Consider the following 16,632-nt stretch of genomic DNA (forward strand, 5'->3'; position numbering starts at 1 on the left):
GAATTCAAAAGCACAAACAACGAGGTGGAATACGAAGCACTGTTGGCAGGGTTGAGGATCGCTAAAAAGTTGGGGGCCCGCCATTTAGAGGCACGCGTGGATTCAATGCTAGTGGCAAATCAAATCGAAGGATCATACGATGCAAAAGATGACAAGATGGCGTCATACTTAGCGCAAGCTAAAGTGCTAATGGCAGCTTTTACCACATGCAAGGTAAAACACATCAACAGAAGTGAGAACAAACAGGCTGACGCCTTAAGCAAACTGTCTTCGCTTGGTCTTGAACACCTCGCATAAGACGTCCGCATCGAGGTCCAGACAACGCCTTCAATAATGAACAAAGAAGTTCTCGTATGTTCAGAAGTAGAAAAAAGTTGGATGAAACCAATCATCAACTACCTCGCAAGAGGTATCTTGCCACAAAACAAAGCAGAAGCGTGGAAAATCGGCCACAAAGCATTGAATTACACAATCCAAGGTGACATTCTCTACATGCGATCGTACTTGGGTCCACTTCTCAGATGCGTAGACCCGCAAGACGCAAATTATATGTTAAGAGAAATCCACGAAGGAACATGTGGAGTACATGAAGGCCCAAGAATGGTGGTCGCCAAAATCATGAACACAAGGTACTATTGGCCAGGCATGCATGTAGACGCCGAAAAAGAATTGAGACGATGCAGCGCCTGCCAACACCATGCACCAAACACCCTACGCCCAAAGAATGCCATGATACCGGTGTCAGCCTCTTGGCCATTTCAGAAATGGGCAATTGACATAACAGGACCATTTCCAGAGGCGCCAGGGCGTGTGAAGTTTCTAATAGTAGCAATTGATTAGTTGACAAAGTGGGTCGAAGCAAAGCCGGTAGTAACAATCAACGCGGCTAGCGTCAAAAAGTTCATATGGGAATTCATAATTTGTCACTTTGGGCTACCCATGAATTTGGTCAGCGATAACGGAACACAATTTACTGACCAACACATCCAAAAATGGTTAAAGGAGCTCAATGTCACACAGACATTCACTTCTGTTGCTCATTCACAAGGGATTGGTGAAGTAGAACGCGCCAACAGAACAATCGTAGGCGGAATCAAGAAAAGGTTGGCAAACCACAAGTCAGGATGGGTCGATCAGCTACCTCACGTCCTGTGGGCTATAAGAACGCACAAAAACACAAGTAATGCAGAAACACCGTTCAGCCTAACCTACGGTACCGAAGCAATGATCCCCGCCGAAGTCGGCGTTCCTTCGCCAAGAATCACTTTACAAAGTGATAACGATACAGAAAGGCGTCTAGATTTAATTCTTCTCGAGGAACGCCGAGAGTTGGCCGAGATAAGAGAACAAAACTACAAGCGCCAACTACAAAAGTATTATAATACAAAAGTGAAAGTGTGCGAGTTCAACACAGGAGATTACATACTTCGCAACAACGAGGCATCAAGAGCACATGCGCAAGGCAAACTAGCGCCATCTTGGGAAGGCCCCTACCAAATCAAGGAAGTACTAGGGAAAAGCGCCTATACTTTAATGAAGCTCGATGGTTCGCCGATTCCTAGAACATGGAACGCGGCACAACTGCGAAGGTGTTACATGTAAATCGATTCCAATTGTAAAAACGGGCCAAGGGCCTAATTTGAATGGAAACGATACTCCGCATTTCACAAGTCAAAGAAACATTGATTTCATTTATATACAAGTAATTACAAGCAGGTACTTACACCCGCACATACAAAAAAAATAGAAGATCTAACTATACAAAGCAAGGAGATAGCCTAGTCAACATCATTCACACTCTTTCCGGACTCAATAACTGCGCTATCTCCTAGGCCGCTAACAGGAGCGGTGGAAGGACCAGCCTACGAAGGCTCAAGCAAATCCCTCAACAGTTGCACACCATTCTCCTCCTTAGCATACTGAGCAACTTGGGAAAGAATAGGAAACTTAAGAGAATCATATTCCGTCTCAGCGGCGGTATACTCCTTTTCCACATCAATGGCGTGAAGAGCATAGGCCTCAAGTGGGAGGTTGTCACGCAAATGCGTAACAGCATCCTGAAAGCCAGTCTTGTGGCCAAGCTGTTAAGAAGCAGTAACAAGGGCTCCAACGCAACTTGTTAAATCATCATCGGTAATGATGTGTTAGGCAAACTGCATAAAGAAAAATATCAGTAAAGCGAACAGGAAAACAGGAAAAAAGGGGCAGAATACCTTGCAAATGGCATGCTTCAACAGCCAATCGCGGTCAGCAATGGCAGCGGCGCGCTCAGAAGTCAAAACTTTAATGGTCTCCACATTGGAAACCAGCGCGTCAGCCAGCTTGCCTGCATCCGCCTTCCTCAGCTCGGCTTCCGCCTCCAACTCTTCAATACGCTTGCGAAAAGCAACGTTTTCACTCTCGAGTCGAGCGGAAGCCTCCTTGGCAGCAACGGCGCGACTGCGTGCATCTTCAAGATCAGCATTAGACTTCATGCACGCAGTCTCAAAATCCTTATAGCGGGCGGCACGCTCGCGGGCAGACTCTGCCAGTTCTGCCTCAGCTTTCGCCAATTTCGCCTCGACATCCCTCAAAGCTTGGCGATGCTCCGACGACTCTTTACCCGCCTTCCAGGCGCCAGCCTCAACATCTATCACCAACTGTTCCATCTCCCTCATACGAACACTTGCATCAATATTCTCCTCATGAAGAGCACGGTTCTCGCGCAGCAACTCCGTGAAACAAGAGAAAGCCTGGACTTGGTGAAAAGCAGCATCAGAATACAAAGTATTCCGAGGCTGGATTTTACGAGCAATGCGCTCGCCAGGGGGAACAACATGTTCAAAAAATTCTGAACAAGTGGCTGGGTCTTCAAAATTGGCACCACAATTAACCTTCCATCGAGGGCAAAAAACTTGGTTCGCCTCTATAGAGTCGCGAGGCTCCATATCTACATCCAATACCCCGCCACTCAAAGCCACTAAACCCGCCACTGCTGCTGCCTCGGAACTCAAAAAATTTACCATGCACCGTCGCACCCATACTAAAAGGCAGCGGCGGCACAACCTCGTCCCCATCAAGAATAAAATTCTTTTCTGGCGAGGACTATCTTGATTTCACAAAATCAGCGAAAGAAATGCCCGCCGAATCAAGACCAACCTTAGACGATTCGCCCACAATCGCCTTCATCGGTTCAACGGACGACGATGGCAGAGAAACAACCGGAATAGAACCGGTCAACGCACGCAAAGTCGTCATGATGGTTTCCGCCTCAGACGTGCCAACCACACCCATCATCATTGGCAAACTCAGCATCTGTATAATAGGTGCCGCCTCCGACAAGCTGCCAACACTTATCATCATTGGTAAACTAGCAAAAACAGACGCCATAGAGGATGCAACACCAAAAGGTGCGGGAGAAATAGTCGATGAAGAAATCGCCAACGTGCCTAGAACAAAAAACAAACGAATTTAGAAAACAGCAGATTGCGTCAAAAAGACAATTATTAGCAAACACTATACCTGACGATTTAACAAGACTGCGCTTGACAAACCCGCCAAGCCGAGGTTTCTTGAAGACGCGGGGTATCTCTTCATCATCTTCATTAATCACAGGGGCGGAACCCGATTTGTGTGGAGCAGTGAACTCCCCGCCCACTGCAGAAGAAGAGGAAGAAGAAGATGGACCGGTAGATACGAAATTCGTATCGACAACGGTTCCAGGAGCTGCGGCTGAAGACACAACATCAGTCGCCACCGAAATTGGAGTGGCAACCGTCGTGTCCAGCGCAGACACAGCAACCACAGGCTGCGAAACTGTTGGAGAGAAGAAGCCAACAGAAACCTGTGCGGAGGTGGTTGGGGAAGACGCCATGCTGGCACTCAAACCGAGTGCCTCAAGCAATGACGCAGACGAAGACACCGGAACCCCGAAAGGAACTGTGGAGATCATGACGACATCGTCATCATCATCCATGACGTTTCTTGCGGCGGCATCTATCGGAGAGGCAACCGTCTCCCCACTACTGCGTTGCACGCTCCTACTATTGCACTTAGGAAGGCGCACAACGTTAGAACGTCTTCCTGAAGAGGAAAACAAAACGTTAGTAAAAGAAACAGAGGAAAAATAAAACAGCGGCAAATAGTTCAACTTACCACCCTGAGGGTTAACAGAACTGGGAGGTGGCAGCGGTCGCGGAGCAGATGAATGCCCCATAGGAAGTGGAAACACAAAGTTCCGGGCGGTCTGCCTAAGGATTGGCTCCTCACGAGGACCTAACTCCCTCCGCCTCAGCAATTTAGCGCCGTCAGGCGCAGGCTGCAGGAGGAGCATGCGGTCGTCCACCTCTGAAAAAACAAATCAGGTTATTACCAAACAAACATGCATCAGAGCAAAAATAAAGAAGGGACACTAACCCTGAACACCGTTATAAATAACCAGCACCATCGCCGCGTCATCCCAAATGCTAGCCTGCAAAGTGGTGAACCAGTCTGAACCGGTATATGGAGCCACTTTCGGCTCAGCAAGCTCTTTCACGTCCGTGAAATACATGGAGCGGGGAACCACGCGCGCAGAAATGTAGAAGAATAAAGTCTTCCACCCGTGCAAACTATGCGGTGCATCCAAGGCAATAGCCTTGGAACCAGGACGGGTAAACAAAGTATACCACCCCTGGGTGAAACGCCACCGGTAAAAATCCGACAACCTGTCAGCCGTCGGAGTAATGCCGAGGCAGTGAGAGGTATATTCGAAATGGCGAAGACGAGCCATCCCGAGTGGATGAATCTGGCTGAGGTGCAGCCCAAACACATCCAGAACCTCCAACAACAACCGAGTAAGGGGCAATCGGAAATTGCCCAAAAAGAAAAACTCCCGATACACGGCAATCTTGCCGATGGGAGCCTCTCGAGCCGTCTTGCGTGGAGCAGGCAACTCGGGCTCATACTCAGGGCTAACGTTATAGACCTTGACCACATTATTGAAGTCATCGGCAACCATGCGACAACCGACCAACTCCATAGTATTATTCTTCTTAGCCTTTGAGGATTGAGATGACTCGGCCATAAAATGCAGAAGATTCAAGGGAAGAAAATATGGGAAAATGAAAACGACAGTGAAAAGTGATGCTTAAAAAGGTGTAAACCCCCCCCCCCCTATTTATACTAATCGCAATTAATGGGCCGGGGGATACAAAAAGGATAAGTAACACGCGGCCCAATTGGAGAACGCCACGATAATAAGATGGAAGTGGATGTGTATTACAGCTGGGCGCGTCACCGGGATTCTCGCCCACTCGCCTGACACAGGCAGAAAGCCTGCAGAGCAGAGCAACCGTCACCAAACTGTCAAATCCAGCGGTCGTTTCACTGACTTGCATTTAATTCACCCATCCACGCCAAAAAACACGTCATCTACTTAAAAGAAAGAAGATAAGTGTTAGCCAAAAATAGGCAAAAGGCTCCGCGAAGGGATGATTAATAAAATCACCCGCCATAATAGGCTACGCCAAGGGATGATTATCATAATCACCCGCCAAAAAAGGCTCCGCGAAGGGATGATTAATACGATCACCCGCCATAATAGGCTACGCCAAGGGATGATTATCAGAATCACCCGCCAACAAAGGCGACAAGGGATGATTAATACAATCACCCGCCATAATAGGCTACGCCAAGGTATGATTAATAAAATCACCCGCCATAATAGGCTACGCCAAGGAATGATTATCAGAATCACCTGCCAAAAAAGGCTCCGCGAAGGGATAATTAATACGATCACCCGCCATAATAGGCTACGCCAATGGATGATTATCAGAATCACCCGCCAACAAAGGCAACAAGGGATGATTAATAAAATCACCCGCCATAATAGGCTACGCCAAGGGATGATTAATAAAATCACCCGCCATGCTACGCCAAGAGATGATTAATACAATCATCCACCAACAAAGGCTACGAAAGGGATGATTAATAAAAATCACCCGCCATAATAAGCTACGCCGAGGGATGATTACCAGAGCACCCACCAAAGAAGGCTACGAAAGGGATGATTAATAAAAATCACCTGCCAAAAAGGCTATGAAAGGAATGATTAATAAAATCAACCGCCAAAATAGGCTATGCCAAGGGATGATTATCAAAAATCACCCGCCGAACAAGGCTCGGCAAAGGATGATCATCATAAATCACCTACCAAAACACGGAATGATTTACAAAAACAGACCAAACCAATGGGGTAAATCGGTAAAAGGCAACTAAGATGCATAACCAAAAGGCCCATGATAAGTCCACAGCCCCCACTTCTTTAAAGAATGGCGACTTTGGACTAGGGGGACTTGTAGAGGTAGGGTATGAAACCCACCATTTAACAAAGTATAACACTAAGTTAATACGCTGGGCGGAACACTAGGCGTCGGGATGTCACTTACGCCAGGCGTAGTGCATGGCGCAAAGAGTAGTCCAATATAATAACTTTTCCTGACACCTCGGGAATGGTAATACAAAGGTCCCACCAGCATGGGACAAAAAGGTGGCACCCACATAGGGATAAACACCAAACCAATGGGGATTGGACAACACACAAAGGACGGTACAAACAGTACAACCACGTCCTTGTCAAAAGGCCATGATTCCCACTAACTTCCACCAACCACCACGACCGCATGGGTGGAGAATATTATTGGTGGAAAACCTGACAAGGTGGTTGGTCACACTCTCTCTCCTCCGGCTATAAATACCAATGGACCTCCAATTGGTAAAGGATATACTCTCTCCTACTATTATTATCAAACTATATTATCTGGTACTATCAAGTACTGATTCTCACGCCGGAGGGAGGTTACGAGAGAATCCCCCCCCCCCTTCCTTGTAACGAGCTCACGGTGTTCTGTTTTGCAGGATACACTCGTCTGCGCCAAGAAGGTTTTATAACTCATCGTGTAGAATACTTAACCATAACCCTCGGACTAACGTGTTAGACCTTGAGGGGTGGATTTGTGTTTCTTCACTTACAAAATAAAAAAAATGGAATTAGTCAACTTCCAAAAATTATGAAATTGTTTTTTATTTTTGACCAATCTTGCAAAAAACTTTTAAATCACTGACATTAATATTTTGTTAAATTTGTAAAACTTAAAAACGCTTTACAATAAATGAATTCTCAAATAACTTTGGAAAGATTAAAAAATTTTATGTTAACTTTGAAGATAATTAAAGCTGATAAAAATATGACTAATTAATTTAAAAATAATTACAAAAATGAAAATTAAATCGGTTAATTTGAAAATTTCAAAACATTATGGAAATATTTTGAAATGAGTTTAAATTACAGAGAGTACTAAATCTTTAAAACTTTGTTGAAAGTTTGGTCAATTTCCGAATTTAAAATAAGTTTAAATATGTTAATTAAATTTTGTAGTTTTAATGATGATGGGAATAATAATATCAATAAATTATGAAAGTTGTCATGTTTAATAATATTCACTAAATAATATGTGCCGAATAATATTTATAAATGATGATAAAACGGTTATTTAATTTATGATATATTAAGTATTGATTATTAGAAATAATGTTAATTTGAATATTGTGTTCTAAAATAACACGGTTATTATTTTAGTATTAATTAATAATTAATATTCACGTAATTTAAAGTAAGATTACATTTCAATTATGGCAAATATTTTTAGTTTGACAATCAGCTTTTTGAATATTAAAATGATAACTTATTCTAGTTAATGTCAAATGACAAAATTTAAAATCAAATCTGCTCTAATTTTACTAATATGACTAATTAATATAGAAATAATTACAAAAATGAAAATAAAATCGGTTAATTTGAAAACTTCAAAAACTTATGGAAAGATTTTCAAATGAGTTTAAAATTATGGAGAGTATTAAAACCTTTAAAACTTTGTTGAAAGATTGGTCAAATTTCGAATTTAAAAGGAGTTTAAATATGTTAATTAAATTGTATTAAAACCATTAATACAATTTATTGAGTTTAACTATCCTTATTAGTTATTTTTAACTAATAAGGATAGTTAAACTCAATAAATTGTATTAATGGGATACTTAAACCTTGTTTCAAGTAAGACTTAGAAATTTATTTAAGTTATAACTTATTCATTCGGTTTTTTTAACAAATAAAAAAAGTCAAAAGATATAAATTGTAATAATGGGATTATTAGGTTATTATTTCGGTCAAACAACAAATTAAGGAATAAGTTTATAAAAATGGAAAAAATTAAAAACATAAAAAGGGCTGTTCATTCGGTTTTTTTAAAAAAATAAGGAATGTCAAACTTTATAAAGTGCCATAATTAGATTCTTAAATGTGTATAAATCTAAAAATGTAAACTAATATGAATGGTCAAAAACGATTTAATATGAATGGTCAAAACGATTTAATATGAATTGTCAAATACTTAAATCGGTCGAAAATTTATTTAAGTTATAACTTATTCATTCGGGTTTTTTAACAAATAAGGAAAGTCAAAAAAATATATATTGTAATAATGGGATAATTAGGTTATTATTTCGGTCAAACCACAAATTAATGAATGAGTTTATAAAAATCGAAAAAATTAAAAACATAAAAAATGGTTGTTCACTCGGTTTTTAAAAAAAATAAGGAATGTCAAACTTTATAAAGTGCCATAATTGGATTCTTAAATATGTATAAATCTAAAAATGTAAAGTAATATGAATGGTCAAAAACGATTTAATATGAATTGTCAAATACTTAAATCGGTCGGAAATTTATTTAAGTTATAACTTATGCATTCAGTTTTTTTAACAAATATGTAAAGTCAAAAAATATAAATTGTAATAATTGGATAATTAGGTTATTATTTCGGTCAAACCACAAGAGTTTATAAAAATGGAAAAAAAAAATTAAAAACTTAAAAAAGGGTTGTTCATCCGGTTTTTAAAAAAAATAAGGAATGTCAAACTCTATAAATTGTATTAATGAGATTCTTTAATGTGTATAAATCTAAAAATGTAAACTAATATAAGATTGGAAATTATAATGAGATTTTAAATTAGACGGAATATTTGTCACTTAATTGGAAGTTGACAAAAACAATAGAATAATGATTATATTAATATAGGTAATTTAATGTATATTATAATCTTATAAATAAGAAATATACATGAATATTAAAAAAAATATACATATTAAAAAAATTAAAAAAAATACATCTTATTAACTAATGTTCAATCTATGCAATTAGCTTATATGAGTCGGAACAATAACCTGAAATGATAAAGTCAAATGTTAATAGTCATATTATGGAAGATTTTAATTAGAATTTTATAACTGGAAAATTTGAATGGTCTTACCGGAAAAAACGAAATAGTGATAATGACAATGGTATCTTCGATTTTTATTTAGAAGGTAAAATGAAATATCCCGTGCATTAATCGGGACAATAACCTGAAATAATTAAGTTTTGTTATAACATTAATATTATGAAAGTTTTGAGTTATAATTTATAACCGGAAATTTAAATTGGCCTTACCGGAAAAAGAATAATGATAATGTCTATTGATGAAACTGATTTTTATTTAGATCCTAGAAGAACAACATGTAAAAGAAAAAAGCTGGAAAAATATAAAACTTCAAATAAATATAAAACAACCATTGTTATAGGTATAACACATGAACGGAAAAACTTACCGGAAAAACGTAAATACGTAGAAATATTAGCTTCATTGCCGTTTTTGATTTAGAACCTAAACTGATTTTAAAAAAATCAGTTAACAATGAAAATAAAGATAAAAAGATTAGATCTACAATAACCGAAAGAAAATATGATGTTGCCAGAAAAAGATATAACCTTGCCGGAAAATCATGTAACATTGTTGGCCATTATAGTATAATATATAACCTTACCGGAAAACGATTAATCTCGATCTACATTACCGGAATATAGAAGATGGTGGATGGTGGAGTTAGTAAGGAGAGAGAGAGAGAGAGAGATTAAAATAATTATGGTGGAAAATTCTTAAGGTTTAAATAAGTTTTTTGAGTGTGTGGTGAATATGACGCATGGCAGTATAATAGACACTATGAAAATGGAAACATTGTGAGTTGGAGGTCTAGATGGACAAACTAGTAGAAGGACATGTGGATGAATTGTATTGATTTAATATATTAGTAAGATGGTATAACGTATTTGGCATTTCAACTTTTGGGAAGTTTAGTAACTCACATAAAATTATAATGAATTATTTGTATTAGGGTTTAGAGTTAATTTGACACCGGTGATTATTGTGTTTAGGGGTTTTTACCCACACTGAAAACACTATTTTCTGAAATTAAAGGTTCATCTTATTGTTTTTCATGGTATTGCGATCTTTTTTCATATGAATTTCTTGTATGAAATGTTTATGTAATTAACTGCACATTAGCAGGATGTTTAGTTCTCCGTGCAATTAGGAGAGATACAATGCGACTTTTTAGTTTAAATGTTTACGTTGCATTTCCTAATGCTAAAATGCATAGGTGTTAGCACCAAATTTAATGCAAAGTCCAAATAATTGATTTCAAATGCAAAGCACACGTGTTTCCTTAAATGAGTCCATAACAATTGATAGCAAAACCTTAAGACCATCCGTAGTTTTGCGTTGTCCGTCACGTTTTAGGGTATAACGCCGGGGGTACACCCCCTGCCGCCTCGACGTTTTGAGTTTTTTTTTTTGAAGCGTCTTGTGTAAAACGCGAAAAATGGGCTCAAATATAAAAAATATATCCGTTAAAATCATTATAGATCTTCAATATAGATTAAAAATAGATAAAGAACAAAACCTTAATTGCAATGGATCTAGGGTTTTCAAGTATTTGCATTTGTAGAGGCTGCAGCAAGAAGAAGAAGAAGAAGAAGAGAGACCTGCGATTTAGGGTTTGTTGGTTTATAAATGGTTGAGAGTTTTTGTTTAGTCCCTATGGTACTATTTATTTATTAGTTTGAACCTTGTTTTTAATAGTATTTGCATTTAAGTCCTTGCAACTTGGTACTTTGTTAAAGAGATTTATATATAGAAAAAATTTGGAACAAAATGTATTTACGATAATAAGATGCCATATGCCAAAGTTGATAAAAGAATGAATTTTAAAACTTCTACATCCGTTGTATTTTTTAATTTTAATGTAGTTTTTTAATTATATATTTAATTATTTAAACGAATTATTATTTAAGAAAAACAAATAAAATTAATAGTGACTGGGCGCCACGTGACGCATAATGTCTAGGGGTGGAGAGTTATGACTACAGCCTGTTTTTGTAAAAAACCATAACTCTGACTGGGCGCCATGTGGCGCATAATGCCTGGATGTGAAGAGTTATGACTACACATGGTCTAACTGACTGGTTGACTTCAATATCATGCTGCTTATGGTAAAATTTTAAATTTTTAAATATATCTTAAGTCATTTACATAAAATATAAATCAGAGATACGTTTTACCATCGAATACCAATACCGAGTTGTACCAACCCAAACCAAATGGCACCGGTATCGGTATTTTAAAAGGCTAAACTTAAATTTGAATTCGGTTTTCGGTTCCTTCTTCACCAAAACCAATTTGTAGCGGTCATTTGTTTCAGGTAGTTTAACATGTTTATTGTCGAAGGGTATAATTGTCGTTTTACTTAAGGTTAATAGAGCTTCGCAGTCAAGGTTTTTTATTTTAAAAAATGATGATTTTTAGGTGTTGTTTGTTTTTTAAGACAAAAATTGTCTGCAATCTGATTTCATCTGATTTAATGTTTGCAACTGAAGATGTGATCTGAAGGCCTGCAATCTGAAAATATAATACTGTTTGTTTTATAAAATGGATATCGTCTACATAAGCTGAAAACTAGTTACCTATCATATATATTACAGTAGATAAAATTCATTTAACGTTTATAGACTGCTAAAATAATTGGTAGTGGTGTACGAACTATGAAAGTGGGTGGTAGAAGACGATTGTGGTAGGCGGTGAACGGTGAGTGGGTGGTGGTGATGGACGGTTGTCGTGGTCGGTGGTGGAGGGTGATGGCGGTGGCGACGGACGGTGGGTGGTGGTGGTAGTAGTGGACGATGGTTGTGGCCGACGGGGGGTGGTGGTGATGAACGGTGGTGGTGGTGGTGGTTGACGGTGGTGGTGGTGAGTGGTTGTGTAAGGCCCCGTTACCGGTAGCTCTACTTTCGTGTTGGATTTACTCATAAACGCAGTTCTAAATATCATAGTTAATTAAAACATTCGCGGAATATAAAAGCTGTCATAAAACATTTCATAACAAAACACCTCTTGTCTTAAAACAACATCTTGTCTTTCAAAATAAACAAAACATTAAACTTAAACGTCTTGAGTCTTCCAATACCAGCCCCTTATTCAGTGCCACGTGTCTCCTCAAGCGAGCTGCCTCATCCTACTCACCTGCGTGCATACTAAAAGTCAGCTACGCTGAGTGAGTTCTAGTTAATCACATAATCATACAATACCTTCTTACATTTCATATTTAACCTCTTAACTTTCTTACATACACACGTAAGTGCATATACTTTCATTCTTACCTTCATACTTCCTTTACATACATAATCATACGTTTTAAAGAGCCTTTCGCCCTATAACCTCACAGATATTATAAGGGTCTGGTCCCTAACATTACAGATATTATAAGGGTCTGGTCCCAAACATCACAGATATTATTAGGGTCTGGTCCCTAACATCACAGATATTATAAAGGTCTGGTCCCTAACATCACAGATATTATTAGGGTCTGGTCCCTAACATCACAGATATTATTAGGGTCTGGTCCCTTTGTTTCGTGTAACTGTACCGTACCTGTTCATACATACTTTCCTTGACAATACGTGCAATCTCCGAAGAGCGTTCACGTACCATCATCATAACATACATACATTATGCATGCATCATATATTCATACATACATCCTATCTTTCATCATACTTATCAATCATATCTTAACTACCACCTGACGGTACATGCAATATCCGAAGATCGTTCACGCACCGTCAAACAATCATCATACATAAATCATACAAGGCATACACTTACCACTTAAGATAAGTGTATTAACTATCACATCGAGTATGCACACAGCCCCGAAAACATAACAAGGAAGTGGGGCTAGAAACTCACCTCAATGCGGTTGCGTTCACCGTTTACGGTTATTCCCTTCTTGAGCTGTGCACGACTAACTGTATAATAATTATACGTATCAATAAACTATCACTACACATATCGTCTTTCTAGTTTAATCATTACCCTCAACGAACGGGGGTCCGGGGGCAGCGCCCCTGGCAGTGAGGTTCTAGGGGCGGCAGCCCCTAGCGGGGTCCAAGGGGCAGAGCCCCTGGCTGGGGTTAAGCTGTCTTATCACATTTTCCATTAGCATTTTGAATCATTGAATAATATGCTACTTAAAAGTTCAAGGGTTTATTTGTAATTAAATCATTCTTTTCTAAGTCTAAGGACCATTCTGTCATTCTGTTAAACTTCTAATTCGTTACTTATCCTTAACGAACTGACTTACCATGACGAACTGGTTCTTGTAACGAATTGGAACCTTTAACGAACTGGACTCTTAACGAATCGGTCCATGTAGCGAACCAGTCCAAGTAGCGAATTGGACCTTCTAATTCGTTATCTACTTTAACGAACTGGTCATAACGAATCAAGGGTGATTCGTCACCCCTTTCCCTTAACGAATTGAACACGAACTGTAATCAGTTCGCTATGTTCCCATGGACGAACTAGCTAGCGAATCACCTTTAATTCGCTATGTTCCCATGGACGAACTAGCTAGCGAATCACCTTTAATTCGCTATATTCCTGTAGCGAACTAGGGTTAGGTCAGGAATGTCAGAACATTCCCTGACATCCCCCCTTAACCTCGTACCACTTTCCGGCGCCGTCATTGCCGGAAAGCCGCCGGAAAAACGCGATTTCGCCGGAAAAAACGGCTTTTAGCTCGTTTTTCACCGTTTTTCGTCCCGTTCAATCCAGATCTGAGCTAGGGTGACTCCTAAGCTCATCATAGGTTCGGTTTATACCCGAATCCACCCGGATCTCGTGACTTAAACGTTTTAACGGTGTCGGCTCGTCGTTTCATGATTATATCTAACGGATTTAAGCTCAAACAATAAAGTACTATCATTACCTCGGGTCAGTTCTCGGTTTCCTTCTTGATATCGGTTTAGAGAGAGAGAGAACTAGAGAGAGAATATTAAGTGTGTGTTTTGGATGGTGTAAGGGATATGTGTAAATGAATTAAATGGAGGATTAAGGGTATATATATTTTTGATCATGGGCTTAAGCCCATGGTCTTTCCTTCATTCCTCCATAACCCAAGTCCATAACCCATATCCATTTACCCAACACAAGTCCATCTCGTATTCTATTCAACTAAACCGATAACGACCCGCTATAAAATAAACGAACTTTATTTTATTAATATAACCGAAAGTAAGATGTTACAGGTTGATGGTGGTGGTGGCGGACGTTAGGTAGTGGTGGTGGTGGTGGCGGCGGACGGTGGGTGGTGGTGGTTATGGATGGTGGTGGTGGGTGGTGGTGGCAGCTGACGGTGGATGGTGGTGGTGGTGGTGTTGGACATTGGGTGTTGGTATGATGTTAAAAAGTGTGAAGAAGTGTGAAGATGGTGATATTAGCTTATTTTTTAAGACCATAAAAGCAATTTTCAGATCTTTTATTTTTTTAATAACAAACAGTCTTCAAGAGTTTATGTCTGCGCGTCCGCAGACATAGACTCCTTGCAGACCTTATAAGCAAAAACAAACACAATGCTTTGTGAGCGGTTGGTGTTATAGATGCAACAAGAAAGGAAGGGATTTTTTTTGTATTACATGATCCGGAACTTGTAACCATATGTGAATGGGTCTAGGGTAGATATTAATAATTATTTTAGTATATTATAGGCATTAATTATTTAGGATTCAAAAAGTTTTGCCCGTGTCCAAATGTGCTACATCCTTCATGTGAACATATAAGTTATAATTTACTGACATCGATGTTGATTTCATCAAACTAAATGTGATTTTTAAGCGTTTTTCGGTATGTGAGCAAAATTTGAGGAAATAACATCCAACATGGAAAAAAAGGAATTTGCAAATGAGGCACATTGAATTTTAATTAACAAATTTTGTTTGCATTTCTAGAACACGAATGCTTAATGTTTATGATGCAGTTTTGGAAGCAATTATCAGCTCAAGACATTTTTCGATAATTAAAGATGTTAACTGAACAAAAGGTTGCAAGAACAAATTTCTTATAAATTCATACTTAATAAAAAAAACTAAAGAACATATGGTAGCCCTTTGATAGTATTATCTATATAAAGTTGAATTATTGTTTTATATCTTTTAATTAGCAAAGGGTTGTACATTTAGAAAAAATAACATAGACTCAAATGGCTCGATATCGTTGAAGAGTTTGCCAAAGGTACGTTCAATCATTTTCTTGCAAATTTCCACCATCATGCTTCATATCTAATATTAAAAATTGTAATGGTTTTGTGATTATTTTAGGAATCGAGCACCTTCACACTTGTTGTGTCCCTTCTATTTTTGGTAGAGATTTCATAACAGAAAACATTCTTCTTGACATCAACATGAAGGTCAAGGTTTCATATTTTGGCCTCTCAAAACTCGTGGTTGATGGGATTTCGCACGTATCATGTATAGTTTGAAGCATTGTTGGCTATCTTGATCCCAAGTAAGTCATTGTTTAACACCTTTTTTTTCTCATATTAACAACTAATGTGAAGCTAATTTTGTAATTATTATATATCCAATCATTTGACCCAAAAAAATGATATCTTGAGTTTTGGGTCATTCTTTTTTAATTGATATCCGGTAAAGAAGCAATTTCAAACGAAAGTTTTTGTATAAATCGCGTAACATCAATCTATGGGTAAGTCTGGTTGGGTTGGGTCGGGTGGGGCCAATGTGTTTCCTTTTTAAGGTTGTCAAGTTTTGATTATTGTGTTTTCTTTTGGCATTCGAAATTGAATATAGAGAGTGGAGGCATTCAAGAGATAATTGATCCGACTTCATGAGACAAGTAAGATATTTGGTCAATGTGAAAAGTTGCACAGAGTGTTAATGTATGTGCAACCTCACTCAAGCATGAGGTCTCAAGTTATAAAAGAAATACAAGATTCAATGTTGATTGAAAGTGGTGAAAGGAGTTCTAAAAAATATCACAGAAATCATTTAATTCTTTGTTAAAATCTGTGTGGGAGTTGGTGTCGGTTCTTATGTGTTGTTTCATGAGTCTATCAAGCTCTCCTTAGCACGTGGGGATATAGATAATTGTTTTCTTTTGATTATTGAGTTTTATGTATTAAGGTTCTTTTAGATTATGGTTTTGAATATTATTTTTTGTTTATAAGCTGATTGGTTTCCGTTTAATTTTTTATTTTTAGTTCCGGTTTAGGAGAGGGTTGTGCAATGAAACTTGTTTTTTGTAAAACATATGACCAATCAGGGCCGGCTCCGAAAAGACGAAAAAATTTTGAGCCAAAGGCGAACTTTTTTTTGGGCCTTAATTTAATTATAAATGAGCTTATTTAAATATTATTTAAGTTGTGTAAAAAACTTTTGTATAAAAATAAGC

General features: G+C 38.4%; 1 protein-coding gene across 1 annotated transcript; it reads left to right on the plus strand.

Moving 5' to 3' along the window:
• The first annotated feature begins 333 nt into the window (after nucleotides 1-333).
• LOC143597109 (uncharacterized) lies at nucleotides 334-840 on the plus strand. Its single transcript, XM_077075705.1, has one exon. It carries the CDS (start codon nucleotides 334-336, stop codon nucleotides 838-840), a length of 507 nt encoding a protein of 168 aa, XP_076931820.1.
• Nucleotides 841-16,632: the final 15,792 nt, after the last annotated feature.

This window comes from Bidens hawaiensis, unplaced genomic scaffold (assembly GCF_021521415.1).
Source record: "Bidens hawaiensis isolate Kalapana, Puna unplaced genomic scaffold, B.hawaiensis_p1.1 tig00001758_1, whole genome shotgun sequence".
Lineage (NCBI taxonomy): Eukaryota > Viridiplantae > Streptophyta > Magnoliopsida > Asterales > Asteraceae > Bidens > Bidens hawaiensis.

Coding starts and splice junctions, on each gene's coding strand:
- LOC143597109 (XM_077075705.1), top strand. CDS start 334: ATGAACAAAGAAGTTCTCGTATGTTCAGAAGTAGAAAAAAGTTGGATG.